This window comes from Aythya marila (genome assembly GCF_965140915.1).
Source record: "Aythya marila genome assembly, chromosome: 4".
NCBI classification, from domain to species: Eukaryota; Metazoa; Chordata; class Aves; order Anseriformes; family Anatidae; genus Aythya; species Aythya marila.
Window position 1 is genome coordinate 34,891,369 of NC_139045.1, and position 18,537 is coordinate 34,909,905.

The following is an 18,537-nucleotide window of genomic DNA, read 5'->3' on the forward strand; positions in this document are numbered from 1 at the left end:
GGAAAAAAAATAAAATTTTGATTTTGGTGTCTTCTACCGCAGAAATGCAACAGAAGGCTATGCCCTAGAATCAGACTACTACAAAACGTGTTGGTGTTCGGAAATGAGTAACCGAGCCTCTGGTAGGTTCTAGTTTTGTGTGCAGTAAACAGTTCTTCAAAGAAAACTTCATTAATGGCCTGCCAAAGCAATAAAATATCTTCTCGCTCGTGGCGTTTATTTTCATCCAAGGATGTCTTTAAAATACGGATTCCTATACTGACCATTTGGCATTCATGTGATTATCCCCCACAATAATTTGATTTTTTTGAGTGGAACCTAAATTCCTGCATTTAGAGATCTTAAGACTGTAGAAAGCTTTTCCAAATTGTTTGCTAGAATTGTTTGGGGTTTCATTTCTAATAAAGGCCCACATAAGTAAATCTTAAAATAGTTCTGGTCCTTTCTGAGGTAGGCTGACGTGGTAGGCCTCAACTCTTTATATGCGAAGGACAATCAAAGTGTTGAGAATAATGTTTAACTCTTATGTTGGAGATGCCAGCATCCCTATTACCTTTTGGTATTTGGTACTTTCTCAGTGTGACAGCCTGTTGCCATAGACATCTCACTGGAGCAAAACAAATGAACAAGCAAAGTGACTTATGCCTAACTGGGAAGAACTGTAAGGAATTTTTCAGCTTGCTTATAGCTAAGATAAAGTAGAGTTTGTAATCACTGTGCTGAACTTACCACATAAGTGAGCCCACTAATAAATGTGTGCTGATATTAAATGATCGCTACCGCTCCAGGTACAGGGAATGTCTCTGGGTGTAGACTAGCACATGAACCACTTGAACCATCAAAGATCATTAAAACTGATTCCTATTTCAAATAGAGCTGTGGGAATAACAGTTGATCTCCTGCATATTTAGTTTGTCCTCACGTTTATAATACTCTGTCAGAGTCTTAATCAGATATCATAGCTGGTTTTAAAAGACCCAGGGAAGCCTGAAATTCCTGATAAGGGGCTTTTGAATCTGGCTCAGAAGCTGGTGCCTGAAGAAGTGTTTAGTTTTGTAGCAAATAGTTTATCATATTGTCTTTTTTCGTCAGGAAGAAGAGGTGTATTACTTTGATATTTTAATGTACAGACTCCAGGTTTTTGGTTGTCCATACTCCTGTGGTGTATAAATCAGCGTGATCGCAATCTCACGCTTTATGAAAGGTGTGCTCACACTCAACTATAGCTTATTATAGGATGTTGACGAGGGCCTGTGGAAGAACATTTCAATAAGGCTGGCTGTGGTATTTTGCTCAGTCTCCATAAAAGTGCTACAAGAAGAACATAGGTACCGTAAAATACGGTTTGTAAGGAACATGATTTTCTGTTGTTAGACTGGCACTTTATGTACTTTAGGAATCTGTCCTGGGGCTACTAACCAAGCCTTTGCAAGAGTAAGCTGACTTCAGGAATATTTGTTTCATCTAAAAACCTCATTCATAAAAATCAATTGTCTTTGTCTCCTTCTCTTCAGGAGTTCTAGGTATTGGTCAAGTCAATGAAAGCTCTGTAAGTTGGATGCTCTTCCTGTACTGCTTGAGGAATGGTCTCGAAAAACACTCCTCTGCGGCCACGTGTGTCCCATTCTGCTTTGTGTGTGCGCCTCGAGTGCTTAGGCTCTGAGCTTCAAATAGGGGCAAAATCCAGCTAGAACAAAATCATTTTAAATTGTAAGGAGCCTTATATAGTATATATATATAATAATAAATGTAGATTAGTATACACTCATACATAGTATGTATATATGTATCATTGATATACACATATAACACTGAGACATACTTCCCTGCCCACTTACTTTTCAGGGCTGCAGATTACTAGGCCTTGCTATCAAGATACTGTTTCTGTGTCTTTCACGTGTTTCTTCTCTCAGGAACATGCTGCCACCAAGTTCTAGAGAGGAGTGGTTTTAATTAGTCTCAGAACAATCTTTGGTGGGCAACCCAGCCATAGATGTCCTGGATAGAGCTTCTAAAGCAGCCTCTGTGATGTTGCCTACCGTGGCCATCCTGACCACAACGGCCAGGTCCTCCCTGAGAGGTGTACTACACTGGGGAGATTTGGGATGGGAGGGAGAATCCTCTGGTATTTTTCATTGGCAAGGCAGGATGTGCTTTGCACCACAAAGGACCTCAGGAGATAGGTGGCTCAAATTCCTGGCTAATATAAATACTCTCAGGCCACCAAATCCATTCCCGTTTCCCCATTCCTGTCTCATTCATATCAGTTTTGTTCCAGTGTCTTGGCAAATTGGCTCTCCAAGCAGTCAAAGAACTGAGCAAATGTTAAGAGGGGGCACAGGACCACTCTTTCAGTTGTGAGCTTGTGTCAGTGGTTGTTAGGTTGCTGTTTGCTTGTTGTTTAAATCTCTGAATCCCTGTGGAAACAACGCTCCTGTAACACTGATCCTACAGCTAGCAACTAAAACCTCTTGCCTAGAACAGAAGAACATCAATCTTGGAGGCAAGGTGTCAAATGTCCATAGAACTAGCAGTAATCTTCTGAAGAGCTTGATGTTTTAGTGGAGATCAGACTTGCTGTCCCTATGATGTCTTATATTGTGGTTAGTCAAGAGCCAGGAGAACCTTTCTCAAGTAGCAATAGCTCACCTGGGGAGAAACCATATATTTCTGTCCTCTTTCATGAAATCTAGCTAGTAACAGAAGGATCCCTTTGGTGGGTAGCAAAACCCATTTGACACACTTATTCTGGGGCACTAGCCTGAAAATAAAAGGTCACTGTCTGTTTCCCATCTATGACAAAATTTTCTCCTTTGAGGGACAGGAAATAAGCCAGTTTCACGTTGTCTGTGATAAGCGTTTTCAATAATCCATCCTGCCTCCCTTCTTCCTTGGAGTCCGTAACACCTGGATCCTGTTTCAGAGAGGGAAGCGTTGTGCGTGCATTTTGACTTGCAGCTGTTGGCTAGCAGTTGGGAAACCTGGATACGTGGTACTTCGGCACTCACGGTTGCTTGTGCATATGGGCAAAGCATCCTGAAGAGTCCCAGATACTGTGAGGTAATTAACTCATCGTTCTCTAATCTTGTTCGTCCCGGAGCCCTTTTTAAAAAAGGAGTGCTGGAGAAATTGCTAGGTGAATGTTCTGGGATTTTCTCGCAAGTGGATTTTTTTAAACTCATTTTAAGTTAGGGATAAAAGCAGAGGATGTATGTCCTGTCTTTAAAGGCTGTGCCTTTCTTTTCCCCTCTTCTCCTTCCCTCCAGTTAGGAAAATCATTATTTTAGAAGATGTGGAGATGAAATACAGAGTCCTACCTAGGGCTTCTTTTCCTGTCTAATTGCGTGAGTATTTTCACACATCTAAAACACAGGGGAGAAGGACAGCACAAGAGAGTTATCGCTTTTTGGCAGTTCCTTCTTGCAGCTGTGCTGCTCTCTGGGTCAGCCTGCAGTAGAGAAATTTGGTTCAAGCACCAGCAACGCTGCTAAACCATTTTGTGATGAGGTCAAGAGTTGAATAATCATCCCGTTGATAAGCGAGCGAGCCAGAAATTCTGTTGAAAGAGGACAGTGACTTATTGTGCTGCTTACCTATTATAGGTCACAGAAATCATGAAGGGAAAATGGGGGACCGAGGGCACTCTAGCACATGACTGTTTATGTAACCGTGACTTCTAAGTTTTATTTGCTGCTGTTGATGTAATAAAAGGAGTTAAGGCAGGCCTTTGTGTCTTTATTAAAATCATGATTTTCTTGCAAGCATCCCTATGGGAAAAATCAACGGTGCTACTGCTCTGGATGTATAGTCTAATCAAATGTAGCTGTAAATGCCTTTTAGAGGCAGGGATGTCAGTGCCCAGTGCCCAGCGTCTCTGAAGTAGTCCTGCAGACTACACACCAACATAGTCTGGTGGGTGTGGGAACACACAAAGTTTGTCGAACCCAAAGAAATTAAGAAAAATACACAAATTGAAGTGCTTAAAAAGGCAGTCTGAATACAAAAATGGTAGTTTGTGGGGAGCTGGACCTAGTGATTTATATGGCATACCACAAAATAGACTCCCCAGATACGACTGCCATTTTTAGGCCTGAGTGTTGCTTTCAGTAGGACCTGGTTGTGAAATTAGCAAGGGTTGCTGTGAAGCTGACAGTCAGAGACAATGTGTATTAGAAAGTGATAGGATATTAGGGAGTGTTTTCTTGTATTATTTTTTTTTTCTGTTGCTAAAATGATGTGCTTACACAGTGTATATGGTTTACCTAAGGTATTTACTGTGTTCAGCCTTCAGCTCCTTCATTCTTTTATCTGGTCAGCACTAAATTCTGCCATGACACCTTTGTGACTGCTCATTCTCATTGAATATTCTGTTTACAGCGAGGACTTCAAGTTCCTCTCCTCTTAATTTCATCCTGGAGCTTCTCCAGTATGTCTTTGACTGTCCATATTCCACTAAAACTGTTCTGCCCAGCGTGACTAGCAGCCACTTCCTGGCAAATTTCAAGGCTCCTGTGCCAGAGGTGCTTACCCAGCTTGGCTGGAAGAAGCGAGCATCCTTACGTACTCCACTTCGAAAGGGCTTACATTGGTTGAGTATTGCAGAGCTAAAACAGAGACCTGGTGGACCTGCATTCTCTTCCTGAATGTGCTGCCATCGTGTGATGGGAAACTCATCAAAACTCGTTTGGGTATTTTGCTGGTGGTGACGGTCATGATGGCATCTGGGTTGCAGCACCTGTGAAGCGAGCATATTCTGAAATGGGCTGCCAGAACTGGCCTGGGGCCCAATCCCTAATCCTTGTTGGGGGATCTAAGAAAGGAGAGAGGAGGGAGGAGTATAGGACATGGTAATCTGATGTGTTCTGGTGCTAATTGAAGCCATCCTAGGGGCTGAATAGGAGCACAACAGTTTACAGTCCATCTCACCTCTTCCTCAGCCGTGACTCCTTTTACAGTCCTCCATGCCTTCTCAGTTCTCAGCTGCTGCTTCTCCTCACTCGCCCCCCTTTTCTTGCTGTTCTTGAGAGAATTCACATGAGGCCAAACTCTGGATCACTCAGGTGTTGTTTCTGCTTTATTTTTTATTTGTCTGCCTATTTACTTGGCTTTAAACTGATTGCTCACCTGAGTCAGTCTGTGGTTCCCCAGAACTCCTTACGGACGGCTTACTGCTTCATTTAAGTTTAATGTGACCTTTTAAATTCTTTAGGCATCTTTGCAGAGCTCCTCAGCTCCCCAGTGCAGACCTATCACTCAATCCTAGCTCTTTGAGTAGGCTATGGAAGAGTGTTTAGCATAAAATAATATAGAAAATGGTTTATGATAGGTAATGAAGAGGGAGTAAGCTATGCTGCTAAACTGCTGCTTATACTTCTAGGTCAATCGAGCTTTAGTTGGGCTAAACAAAAGCTGCAGGGGCAAGAAAATATCAGAGAGGAAACAAGCGAGTTGGAGCAACAAACTATGAAGATGACTTGGGTGCCACATAGCCAACGAATGCAATTGTAACTTTATTTAGATTGAGGCAAACTTGAATGGTCATACCTGAAATCTTCATATAGATCGAGGTATTTGATGCCAAGAAGTTGCAGTTTCACCCTGGCAGGGTGCTGAGCACCACCCAGCCGCTTGCTCGCTCTCCCCGGGTGGGATGGGGGAGAGAATCTGAAAGGTACAAGAGCCAGAACTCAGGGGTTGAGGAAAAGACATCTTACTAGGTACAGCAAAAGCTGCACATGGAAACAAAAACTCTGGGCAGCCTGGGCCAGCTGTCCTGGCTGCATCCCCTCCCAGCTCCTGGTGTCCCCTCGCCGGCCAGGCAGCACGAGAGGCAGCAAAGTGCTTGGCTGAACAGCTGAAACAGCCGTGGGTTATCACCCCTGTTCGCATCAAAAATCCAAAACACAGCATTGTGTGAGCCTGTACAAAGAAAACTAGCTCAATCCCAATCCCAGCCGAAACCATGACACGAGGTAATAAAAACGAGGTGTCCTAATACTGTGAATCCTGGTCCTGTAGATTCCCAGACGTTTCTTGAAATATAAGTGCTGAAGTTAGGGCAATCTTCCCTAATTTATCTCATCAACAATTTTCCTGTGAGCATTTCTTTGAAGTGATTTGACTTCTACCTTCTTTCATACTTGTTTTAATTCTTGTTCCATAATCTGATAATTACGGTTTCCGTATGTGCGGTATCACTACAGCATATGGGTTTGCAGCGCTAATTCTGGTTTGGAGTTCTGTAATTTACTCATTGCTCTGATGATTAAAGTGAAATTACGTCCCTCTTAACATGCCAATTCAGTCTCTTTGGGGTGGGTTGCCTAATTGTGGCCATTTCTCAGATAATTTGTGGTGGTCCCCATGGTGTACTCGCAGTCATGCTTTTGCTTTCACTGCCCACGTGTGTCGCTCAGTGCCATGCCTTGAAGACCCTTACTTTTTCCTTGTCCTGTGTAGTCTGCATCTGCTCTGCTGCCTTCATATTTCTCCACTCCAGGTCCATACGAACTGGACCTGTGAATCCTCTCACACTTACCAGTTTCACGAATGGCAGGTGTCCATTTCATTAGGTAGAGTTCGAGCTTTAAGCGTTTGTGTTGGGTGGCTCAGTGTTTAAATCAACAAACATGTTTGTCTTTTCCAGTTCGCAGAGATAAGTAGTTTGTGCAGTTAATATTTACATTTTTATTGATATCATGGTCAAATTCTAATCGCCACTCTACGTCAAAAAGCAGATGGTCACAACAGCGAAATAGCGTAGTTTAGGATCGATAAGATTTGTCTGTCAAACCGATCTCTCGAAGGGGAAACAGAACTTCTCCGTATTTGAAAACAAGCAGACGAGTGGGCGAGCGCGAGAAGTTGGCACTTCTTCAAGGAGTGCTTTTGCACACAGCTGTGGCTTTGCCAGAGATTGCTTGATATTGGGCTGCATCAGCGGCCCAGCAGTATTTTGGTGCTTTTTGCTGATGCTGGCAGGATTGTGAAGTATGTTTTTGAGGCTCCCGGTTGAAGCGTGATGGGGTAGTCCCAAAGCATGCAGGAGACCTGTAACTCCACCAGTCCCTGCCAGTGACAAACAGTTTGGGAAGCAGCTCTCCCTCCAGTCATGGAAGTCAGGAGAGAGGAGTGCTGACAGGTTTTGACTCTTGAATCATGTGGAGAAGAGGCAATCTGATGAGCAGTTACTTGGTAGTGTTGGCAGGATTCCCAGCCCGGTCCTGTTCTAAAGGAAGTCAGTAAGAGTTTGCCCCTAACTCCTAAGTTACCTTTTCCAGCTTTGCAATTTCCATGTGGTTTCTTACCCACATTTAGCATTTCTGTCTTAAATAGGAACGAAATGTTTGTAGCTGAACATTTGTAAGTAATTCTGTAATAACAAACTGGTATGTTCATGGTGGAGAAAGAAGAAACCTAAATGTGGTGTTGCAAGTCTGCTCCAACCCTTCAAGGACTCCTCACTGGAGCTCCTTGGTTGCGTTGCAAAAGGAAAAAAACCATGGCATGCAGATCCTCTGCCGCAAACCTGAAAGTCAGCTAAAGTTTCTTGACAGGCGTGGAGGTTGGCTCCCATTTCAGACGAACGTGGTCTGGTGTCCCACGAACCCTCTGAGATCTGGGGAGAGCTTTTATTTGTTTTGAACTCGTATGAAAGTTGATGGGTTGGGCTGGCTGCCCCGGCAGTTCTCAAGCTTGTTCAAACTCACAGGCTCAAAAGTGGATGTGAATTCAAGGCCTGCCCCAAAGGCCTTGAATGGCAACTTGGCTTAGAAATGAAATTGCCAGGCTTCACAGTTATGCTTCTAAGCCAATTCACTAGTGTTTAAAAGGAGGCTTGACTGAGTTCATGATAAGACACTGATGCTGGCTTTTTCAGCATTAACCTTACAGCCTCAAAACACAGTGGGCTTGGTACTGCAGCAACTGAGGGAATTACTGAGAAGAGGAAAATTAGAACTGTGTCAGCAGTTAGAGGTCTGCTTTCTAGGTACTGAAACAAACTGTATGGGGAAAAAAAAATACGTGTGGCTTTTGGGATGGAGATGCTGCAGAGGAAACTTTTCCCTTTTTTATACAGACTGCTTGAAGTTTTGAGAGCTGGAGGAGGTACAGGTAGATGAGCAACAGGAGGGGGAGCTCTCCCTGCGTTACCCAAGGGGGAGGGAAGTTCTGGGCTTGGTAGCAAGCCTGTAAGTGAAAAAGAAAAGAGCTTCGTGGCTGCTGCTCCCTGTCAGTGATCGGTTGGTGGCTGCCCTTATGTAGGCAAGACCGACAGGGTACATGCATGTCTGGAAAAAGAAAGGCGATCCAAGCTGTGTTCGTGTCCTCCCTGCCTTCAGTGCCTTTTTCAAGGTGTTTTGTAGTTGTGCTGCTGCCTAAGAAAGCTGCATCTCGGCCCTGCCCTGATGTAGTTGCTCTCATAGTTGCAGGGCATCTTTACAAGCAGTTTGCCAGTGTCCTGTTCTTCAAGCACTGTGAGTATTTCGTGAGGTGTCAGCCGTAGAGAGGAGGGATAGATAGCGAAAAAGTATGTGCAACATTACTTCTATGGTTAGTGCAACAACAGGTACAGGTGAGAAGGAAGAGCTCATTTCCAGTGCAAGTAGAATGAACAGGATCTGTAAGAACGGTGGCTTTTTACTGTTCTTTAAAGGACTGGTTGCAAATAGGAAATGTTACCAACATTAAGTAATAGAGGTACACGTCCAGGAACAGAGAAATTTGGAGGTTTTGTAAGTTGGAAGTTTCTCTAAAACAGAAACCCACTTCTTCTGGTAGCCATATACAATTAAGTATCTCTCAAGCTGTAGCTTTTTGTTGACTGAGTGAACAAAAACCGTGGATGAGCGGACAGGTCTCATCTGGCTGCACCCAGCTGTGACGACACGCCTCAAGTTACTTTGCAGCATTCACAGGATGAAATGGGAATACCTGCAGTTCTCCTGCAACCTGCAGGAGTGCTGCCTCGACTGCTTAGCACGTCTGCTGTATTTCAGGGTAGGTGGTGTTGGCCTGCTATTGTTAACACTGCTGCATCTGTGATCCTACCTTGGATAGTATCAGAATAATTTTAGATAAGTGCTTTGGGTTTGGTTGGCTTTTATTTGCTTTGAATAGGAAAGATGCTAACCCGCTTCTGTGTAAAATAGTAATCTGAGGAAATAGGTGGTTTTAGTGTGGGGTCTTAAAATATTGGTGAAAAAAAATTCAAGGGGTTTTGAGTAAAAGGAACTTACTCTGACGCCCTATTCCTCGTATTGTATGCAACATTCAGAGTGCGTGTTGGTATCTCTACACTTATGCAAGTGCCTAGGTTTTTCCTTCTTAAATTTACTGGATCAAAGCAGTAACATAAATCTGAAATTTTACTCATCAACTTCTCTCCAAGCTTTGCAATTTGCCGGAATTAAATATGGAATCTGGGAATAATACCTGATCATAGGTACAGTACGTATCATGCAGGCTCATTGCCAGGATGTCAGTGGAGGGTTCTATTAAATCCTTTTGTTTTGCTGTGCTATGATTACAAAGATTCTTTTGTAGCTAGGGACACTGCACTGAGTCTGAAAGAAGAAATGTGAGAGGTATCTGGCAAGAGACGATAACATGAATTTAATCCTAGCATTGCTGTTCTTGACTATGTTCTGACTGGCCAACAAAATCTGCAAAAAAAAAAAAAAAAAAAAAAAAGAAGTCTTGGTCATGTCTATTATTTGAATACTATCAGGAAGAAGAGCAATCTGGGGTCACAGCACTGTAAACACTGCCAGTGAGATCTGAGGAGAGACGAGATGAGTTGCAGTTACCCAAAAGAGAAATTGTAACTAACTGCTTGGAGACCAACACTTTTTTTTTTCTTTATAATTTCAGCTAAACGAACTTCGGTTTAGGGTAGTCTTTAAAACTTTAATGAAGAGTGGTGAGTGAATGGAAAGCAAGTAGTGTCTATGTAAGAAGAAAAAATAAAACCCAAAGATTAGTTTGGTGTGTATGACATTCCTCTCCTAGGTAGGTGGAGAGATGAGACCCTTAGTTTGCATTCATGCATTACTCGTTTCAGCTGTTCAGAAATGAACTGTGCATTATTGGTACAAATTGTCTTATATTTTAGATAGGGGTCACTGCAAGATTGGGCTGAGATTTAAAGTCACTGGAAAAAACTCCTTTGAGTAGCTATACACCTGATCTGCTTTTGAAGGCATGCATGCCTGTTCTCTGTACTGAGACTCAAGTATCCAATAACTTCTGGGCCTGTTAAGTCCCTGCTTTGTACACAGAGTTCATAATACTTTGTGGGACGTGCAGACTGTACTGATAATAAAATAATTATCAGTAAATATGAGTGGTGCCCTGGCGGTATTTAGTACATGTGGTATACTTGTATCGTTGCAGTTTTAACTGTTTTAGTAATGTTGACTGAAAGATGATAGGCTTCCTTAATTCGGTCTTCAAAGAAACCCTTGTTCATTGCCAAAAAACTTTTTCCTGGTCACTCAGTCCAGGCTGAGGCCAAGTCCATTCACTTCAGGGGGTTGTTAGGTGGCCATCCAGAAGGGTCATGCAGAGGCCAGACGTACTGCATGTTAAGAAGTTACTTTGCACAGATTTGGGAGTAATACTGTTTTTCTTGGTTCCACGCAGATGGTACCAGACAGGAAGAGGTGGAAGGTGAGCTCAGTGAAGAGGAACGCTGGTTTGGAAATTCTTCAGAGACTCCTTCAGAAGCATCCTATGGAGAAGTCCAGGAGAACTTTAAGTTGTCTCTGGAGGACAGAATCCAGGAGCAGTCCACTTCCCCAGATACTTCTTTGGGAAGTGCAACTCCTAGCAGCAACACAGCGGAGTTAGGGACCGTTGAAAATGAGGCACTAAGAGACACGATACAGAGCAAAGAGCACCTCTCTCCCGATGTGTCATCTCTGTGTGAGGAAGAACCTCCAGGTCCAAATAAGCCACTGAGCAGTAACCTGAGGCGGCTGTTGGAGGCTGGCTCCCTCAAGCTGGATGCTGCCGTGACCGTCAATGGCAGAGTTGAGTCCCCTGTAAATCTTGGCTCAAATCTCTCCTTCTCTCCACCTGCTCATCACGCCCAGCAGCTAAGTGTTCTTGCCAGAAAGCTAGCTGAGAAGCAGGAACAAAGTGACCAGTACAATGCAGGTAGTCACTTCATATGGAATCAAGGGAAGTGGTTGCCAAACTCCTCCACCACCTGTGGTTTGTCCCCCGATTCAGCTATCCTGAAGCTGAAGGCTGCAGCCAATGCTGTTCTGCAGGACAAATCTCTTTCAAGGACTGAAGATACTATAAGATTTGAATCCTTTTCCTCACCCTTTAGTTCTCAGTCAGCCAGCTCCACGTTAGCAGCTTTATCAAAGAAAGTGAGTGAAAGAAGCATGACTCCTGGGCAGGAGCACCCGCCTCCAGCTAGTTCTTTCCTTTCTCTGGCTTCCATGACCTCTTCAGCTGCCCTACTCAAGGAGGTTGCTGCGAGGGCTGCAGGCACCCTGTTGGCAGAGAAGAAGAAATCACTGGTTGCTGAGGATCCCCTGCAGCTTTCAGAGATGAAGCAAGAGAAAGCAACTCCACCACAGTCTTTGGAATTATTGTTACTGCCAGTCCCTAAGGGAAGAGCATCCAAACCCACTAGTACAGGTATGGATACAGTTGGAGCAACTGAGTAGAGTGCGTGTGTTTTGCTGTGCACTTATATAACATCTCTTCAATGGGTCTGGAGTTGTTTTGATTCCACCTATTATGAGAATAAGAACTAGGTACTCTGGGGAAACAGTAGAAGAGCTTTTTAAAATACCAGTTGAGAACCACACTGTCACAAATGTTTCCATTTTTGAAAGATTTAAGTGTACAGTTCAGGAATTATTTTTTTTTTTTTTTTATTTCATACAATGGCATGTCCCCCCCTCACCAAGTTCAAAATAAGTCCACAAAAATATTTAATGGAGAAGATCAAAGAATCCCTGTTAGGGAGCTCACGGTATCAGTGAGCATATACAAAACTAGTGCTTTTGAAATACTGGACAAGGGAGAATTCTCCCTCCTGCTGTCTCTATCACAAATGGACTTTTGTATAATCACTTACTACCCTGTCCTAATTTACCAGAGTATATTATTATGTTGCCACTTTTCATTAAATTTTTTTGCAGCAGCATGAACAAATCTCACATGTTTGGTCTTTTACAATCCTTTGTCATTTAAAAAAAAAAAAAAAGTGAACTGCATTTCTCCACTTTAGCTCAATGAGAACCATTTTACACTACAGCCGTCCCTCCACCAGTTCCAGCTGTTGGCATTCAAGGAATCAGGCTTATAGGGAATAAGAAGAAATAGTCTTGGTAACAAAAGCGTTGAAGAAGCAGTGGGCCAGGCATGAAAACTGAAATGCTCCATCTTCAAAATAAGGAAAACCAAGATTCTTTCATCTCTTTTATAAAAGGTTCACGTCACTGATTCATATTTCTGGTAGAAAATCCAGGCTTCAAGCGTTGGTAGCCGCGTTGTCCCCGCAGGGGCGTCCTGCAGGATGCTGTGAGCTACACGTGTTCTGCAAGCGGTGCGCCCGCGCGTTTTGCCAAGGCAGCTGAGGTGGCAAGCTAGGCTTGCCACGGGCCTGACCTGAGCTTCCCATCGGTTTAGATTAAGGCCTTTCCAGAGTAATAGAAGCTAAACCCAAAAAAGACCCTTTTGTGTTGGACTGGGAGCACCCACACTGGCTACACCAGTGCGGCTGTGGGCATTAATTTAATTAACTTTCTGATGAAGATTGGCCTTCACACAGGAAGGGCAGCAATGGATAGGAAGGGGGTAAAGTTGAAATTTATTTGCACTTGGTTTGTTTCTTGCTGGAGGAAAAGCTCTTCACATCAGAAGTTTTTACGAGGGAAAAATAAATGGTTGGAGTAAAATCAAGGTTCTGTGTTTGACTAACAGACTGTGGGATTTGTCCGTGCAGCTTGTTCTGGGGGAATGCTGTGGGGTGTGCGTGTGTGCTGGTAGTACCAGCGCTCTGCAAACTCGCTCTGATGCAGCAAATTCCTAGCAACTCTTCTCTTTGCTGAGGGCCCAAGCAGTCTGTGCTGCTGAAGGATAACAATAGGGGCCGACTGCCTCAGGTCCTTGGTAACCAAGGCACAACTATTCATTTTTTGTAATATATGGGGCTAGCATCCCAAGGGGAAGGGTGTTTCCTTTCAGTTTATATGCACTGGGCCAATGCCAGTTGGCATCCGAGCAAACTTTATAGTGTCATGTTCATAACAGAAGTTCTTCTAAGTCAGTTCTCTGATACGCAATTAAGTTTTTCCTTTTAAATAATTAACTAACTGAAAACAAAAAGCAAGCGGTTGGTTTGCGTGTGTGGATGTTGGTTGTGGGAAGCCCAGCTCCTTGGTTCCTTTGGCTGTGGAGGAACGCAGCCTGCAAAAAAGTCACTAAGCAATGACCTTTGATTGGAGATTTGATTTCTGTAGCGCTGAGCTGCGTAGCAGAGCATCTGTATTTGCCATGAAAATAAACATCACAAGCTCCCAGTTCCTTTTACACCTACATTATGGCACTAGAAGCAAAGAAAAGATTTTTCTTTAACTAGTAAAGTTTAATAACATTGTATCTGTTATTGTGTGTCTGATTGCTTCTGGGGACACAGGGGTTTCGGCTTGTTCCCGGAGAGTTAGACATCTTTTCCCAGTAGGCACAGACTGAGAGGTGTTTTGTTCCCCTCTCATACCTGGAACACTGAAGGCATTGTTGGGTTTTCTTTGTTGCTATGAATCTGTTTTACTTACCCACCAGCAACATCTAGCTTTGGTTATAAGATCAATACACTGCGAGATTAATTAGATGTTGACAAGCAAGGAGCAGCAAAGGTGGAGGCTCGTATGCACGCTGCTCCTTTGCCCACCTTGTTGAGCATTTGGGTCAGAGTTATGCAGGCAGCACGCTGGAGCTGTGGCTTATCACAACATCGTCACCTCTAATACCACAAGTCGGGCTGGGTGGACTTCAGCCTGGCTTGCACAGGTTCTGCTGAAGTGGCACAGAGAAGGCTAACTTTTAATGACATTATTAGTTTTGCCAACTTCATTAAATGCTCGTGGGTTTGGGGTCAAACTTAAAGGAAGTCTGTAATCTCTGCTAAAATTCTGATGGTATTTCTGAAAGACTGTGGGTGGAAGCCCACCTTTTTTTTTTTATACTGACCAAATACTTGCTTGGTAATAACTTTTTGCCTGCAATGCTTGCAATTCTGTTCCCAACATTTTTGGGGAAAACACTGGCTGATTCTGTCCTCAGTATAATCACTTCTTCCGATTAATTGACAGCATGTGGCATAAAATACAGGTCAATATAAAGGAAGGAGAGCTGAACCCCCTTTTTTTTCTTACATTAAGATTTGTGTAGCGTAGTAATGTACTAATGTGGTTGAGCTTTGGAGGGGGTTGATGTAAATCCCGCGTACCATTAATTGGCATTGTTACTGATGAAGTCCCAGGCATTCGGTCCAGTTCTTTGCGTATTTTGCAAAGTGCTAAATTGCTATCGATTGGTCTTGTTTGCAGATTTATTTTTAATGATGTGGAAAATGGGTAATAGAAAGGTTGTTACACGTTTCTTTTGTGGATCATTTGTGATAACCAGAGGCTGGGGAAAAGATATAATAGAAGGAAAAGAAACGGTAGGTAAAAAGTGCTACCAATATATTTTTCTGTGGATTGTCTTTCTGCTGCCTTTTGTGTAAGTGAAGATAATAAAAAAGTGAAACACAAGTAACTATAGCATTGAATTTGGCTTCCTGCATAGAAAGTCAGAGGGGAACAATTTGATAATGCGGTGAGTGTGATAGAAAATTTCACAAGTAGACATTCTGAACCTGCAGAAGTGCCTGCTTTGGCAGCCTGTCCTTTTCTGTGCTTACATGAGTAAGTGATCAGTGGAATTGCAGTGTCTGTGTTTCCTACCTAATAGCAAGAATTATTTTTTTTAGGATAGGATAAATCTTTCTGGTGGTTTTTATCACTTAGTTCCTCATGGAGGGAATTTGGTGTTTGCTCTATTCTTATCAGTACGAAATAACTGATAATAATGAGATGAAATATTTTGAGAGGAGTTCCAAATAGCAGGGTAGGCATCGCTGAGCTCTGGATATTTGAAAACAGTCTGTCTTTTATATTGAAGAAAAAGGGCTTCCAATTCTGCAATAATGCTAGACCTTTACAATAAGCAGAGGAAATTGTGGTGAGAGAATGAATGGATGGATGGTTGTGTATAGTCAGCAGCAAGGAATTTCTCTTTCCATCAACCTTGAGATGGTTCCACACTCAGTAGTGTAACCATATTTGCTTGACAAATGCCACCAAATCCTTTTCTTATTGTAGGTGAATTGGGCAGTAAAGCAGAGTGAAAACATTTGGGAAGGCAGTGGATTTAATGCCCTGGTAAGTAGAGGAGTAGAAGGAAGCCCATGACTCTAGGACCCCTGATGGCTGAAGTTGCGGCAGCATCTGCTCGAGCCGTAGCTAAACAAGTTCAGCAGCAGGGGTTATGAAATCATTCACTTCTGGAGTTAAATATATCTGATATGCAATACCGGCATGCTTGGCAGTTAAGCTGTGAATTCTCCTGTTTTCTATCCTCCATATCCACCTGGCGATCGATCAGATATGGGAATGGATCATTTTGGAACACAGTTGAGCATATTTTCCATACGCTACTAACACTGGCATTTGATAGGAAATGAGGCTGCAAAGTGATGATTATGAGAGACATCCATCTCAGTTCAGTTAAATTATAAGGAGCATTAGGACCAGGTGAGACAGAGTAGCATCCCCTACTGATTAGCCAAAGGATGTTTGAGGCATTAACCTTTATAAATTATGGTGACCTTTCTTAGAGGGAGAATAACTAGATTAACGGGAAAAGAGACATGCACGGGGAGGAACTGAAATTTCTGGTACATATTGTTGTTTAACTGATGTGTCTCTTTGCAGATGAAATACTAGCATTGAAAAATGGTATCTTGAGTATGTTTACAAGGGGAAAGTGTTCGACAAGTGGCTGTAAAGGATCCTCTCTTTTTGTTCCCCCTTCTGCTAAGCCTCAGAAGAAGAAGGAGGAAAACCTTTCCAGTGTCCGATCTGTGGTTTGGTTATCAAGAGGAAGAGTTACTGGAAACGGCACATGGTGATTCATACAGGTTTGAAAAGTCATCAGTGTCCACTCTGTCCATTTCGCTGTGCCCGCAAGGACAATCTCAAATCACACATGAAGGTAAGGGAAGTGTTTACTAACATTCAAAACACTTGAGGTGTCAATCAAAAAATGATAGCACAACAAACCTATTTCAGTGGCATCTGCAAGAAGAAAATTTCACTGTTTGTACTACTAATTATGTGTTTATTTAAGTAAAGGCACCATAAAGAGGTAAAGAAATAAAATATTTTCCTTGCCTTGCCATTTTATGTCATGTGGAAGCCGCCCTGGGTTACATGCACAAGGTGCAGCACAAGCTGTCTGTGATGGTTTGAGTTTGGGACCTGGAACCACCGGAGGCAGGGGTGGTAGCTGAGATGCGACACCACGGAAACATAGCAGTGCTGCTTTCTGGCTGCGAGCTGGGATTTGCCTGGCGTTGCATTGCACTAAGAGAGCACACCAACTTGGCCTGCTGCTCTGCGGTTTGAACTTTTTTCATGCTGTGATTTTTAACTGCAGGTGCTTCAGAAGTGAAGTATCCAAAGCAGAGTGAAAAACAGGTTATTCTGTAATGTTTTGGTTTTGAATGTTTCTACTAAGTTCAAAAAATGTTTTTAACTCAGCCTATGCTTTAGATTCAAACTGAGAGTGACCATTTGAAGGAAGCAACATTCATGTTGGTATGGAGAAATACAAAAATGTAAAGAAACTGAAGTTTCTTTAGCTGAATTTAGACAAAGTACTGCATGGCTGCAAGATAGGAAGTGTCTGGTTTTGTATAATGTAGGGCATGCTTGGTGAAGTAAAAATTGGTACCTGACCCATTAATCCATGGGTGAAGACGCTGAAGGGTAAAGAGTTACCTTGGTTAATGTACTCAGGCTGTGATAATAACAGTGAACCATAATAATGGTTAATATTTTTTTTATTGGGGCAAATGCGTGTAAGAGTACCAGAGTGGTGTTGAGGGGCACAGGAAAGTTGGTTCAGCTTTTATATAAGCTATTGCAACATCTGAGATCACTAAACAGGAGTCTCACTTTGTTTAGACTTGAGTGACTATTCACTTAAGTGTAAATTCAGATGATTCCATTGATCACAACAGCAGATCTTGTTGAATTTCAGGTCCTTGCTAGGTCTGAAAACATTCCCCCAAAGTCAGAGGCTCACCCCTTACCTCTCCTAGTGCGAATCAGTGCACTGTTCCCAGACATCCTTAGTGTATTGTGCTGGTCCTTGTCAAGTACAAATAGGTTTGGTATTTGCAACTACTTCTTTCCGGACTTGGTGTTTGTTGTTGACTGGAGGGCTCAGATGACCCTCCGAAGTAGAAGACGTGAAGGAAGAGGAACTAAGCATAATAGGAAAGGTTTTTTATTTTCAGTTGTTGACAACCTGCACAGAGGCATGAACCGCCTAAAAGCTTGCTATTCCTTGGTGGAAACCTGTTGTTGTGCCCTGCTTTGTGACAGACATCCCTATTATTCCCTGCAGAAATTCTTGATCTCTGCTTTTTGTGCCTTTTTGGAATTATTTTTTTACAGGTTGAAGGCCTATTCCTTCCTTTTTCACATGGTAATTTCCATAGGAGCTCATAAATAGGATGTTGGAGAAAATGAGGCACTTTTTCACTGTCTCTGAGTGCTGTCACGTTGCTATCTGAAGCCCTTGTGTGCTCCTAACATAAACCCCTTCGTTAACTAAGTCCATGTTGTCTTAAGATTGTTTTATAAAACTAGTTGCCCAGTATTTGGTCTTTTATTTTTATTATAGTCTTCCGGATAGGTGCATAAAATCACAAGTGTGAGAATCAGCAAGATAATGTTTTCCCTTAATTTCAGTGGCTTTCATATAATTGTCTTAGTTGAGTAGGCCATTCATAGAAACACTGCCTATGAAGGCAGAGCAGAGCTGCCTGTAGCTCTCTTCTCTTCCTCCCCATGAGCTGACTGTAGCGGCTGGTCAAGACTGCAAAATTATGGTACCAGGCTGGTGTTTGTTCCTATAAGTCAATTTTTACTCTAGGATGCTATCACAAGCTAAGCTGGCTTTCTTTATGCTGCTCTTCAATTTTCAGGTTTTATGGTCCATTGATCAGGATGGCAGGCAAAACCTGTTGAGGTGTTTTGTCCAGCTGTGGTCTTCAAAATCTGATAGCATTGTCCATGTTTCCTCCAAGGCAGCATAGCTCTGGGCTGGAGTACCTCCTTTTTTTTTCTGGGTTCTTGTGGGCATTTTCCATTGAAGCTGTTAGTTTAGAGTTTTGATTTCCATTAGTGGTTTGTGTGAGTGTCAACTTGGGGCTTCCTTATTGTGTGTATCTTTAGG

General features: G+C 42.8%; 1 protein-coding gene across 7 annotated transcripts in view; it reads left to right on the forward strand.

Annotated features, from left to right (window-relative positions):
- ZNF827 (zinc finger protein 827) overlaps nucleotides 1–18,537 on the forward strand; it is a 103,244-nt gene that overhangs the window by 14,558 nt on the left and 70,149 nt on the right. For 6 of the 7 annotated variants that reach the window (XR_014317454.1, XR_014317455.1, XM_082759848.1 and 3 more), the window contains exons 2-3: nucleotides 10,645–11,655; nucleotides 16,112–16,284. Coding sequence is in view for 5 of the 7 variants with exons in the window: in XM_082759848.1 (XP_082615974.1) it covers nucleotides 10,645–11,655; nucleotides 16,112–16,284 (1,184 nt within the window). In the remaining 2 variants the exon portion in view is untranslated. The remainder of the gene's footprint in view (nucleotides 1–10,644; nucleotides 11,656–16,111; nucleotides 16,285–18,537) is intronic. The other variant, XM_082759849.1, reaches the window with a different exon arrangement.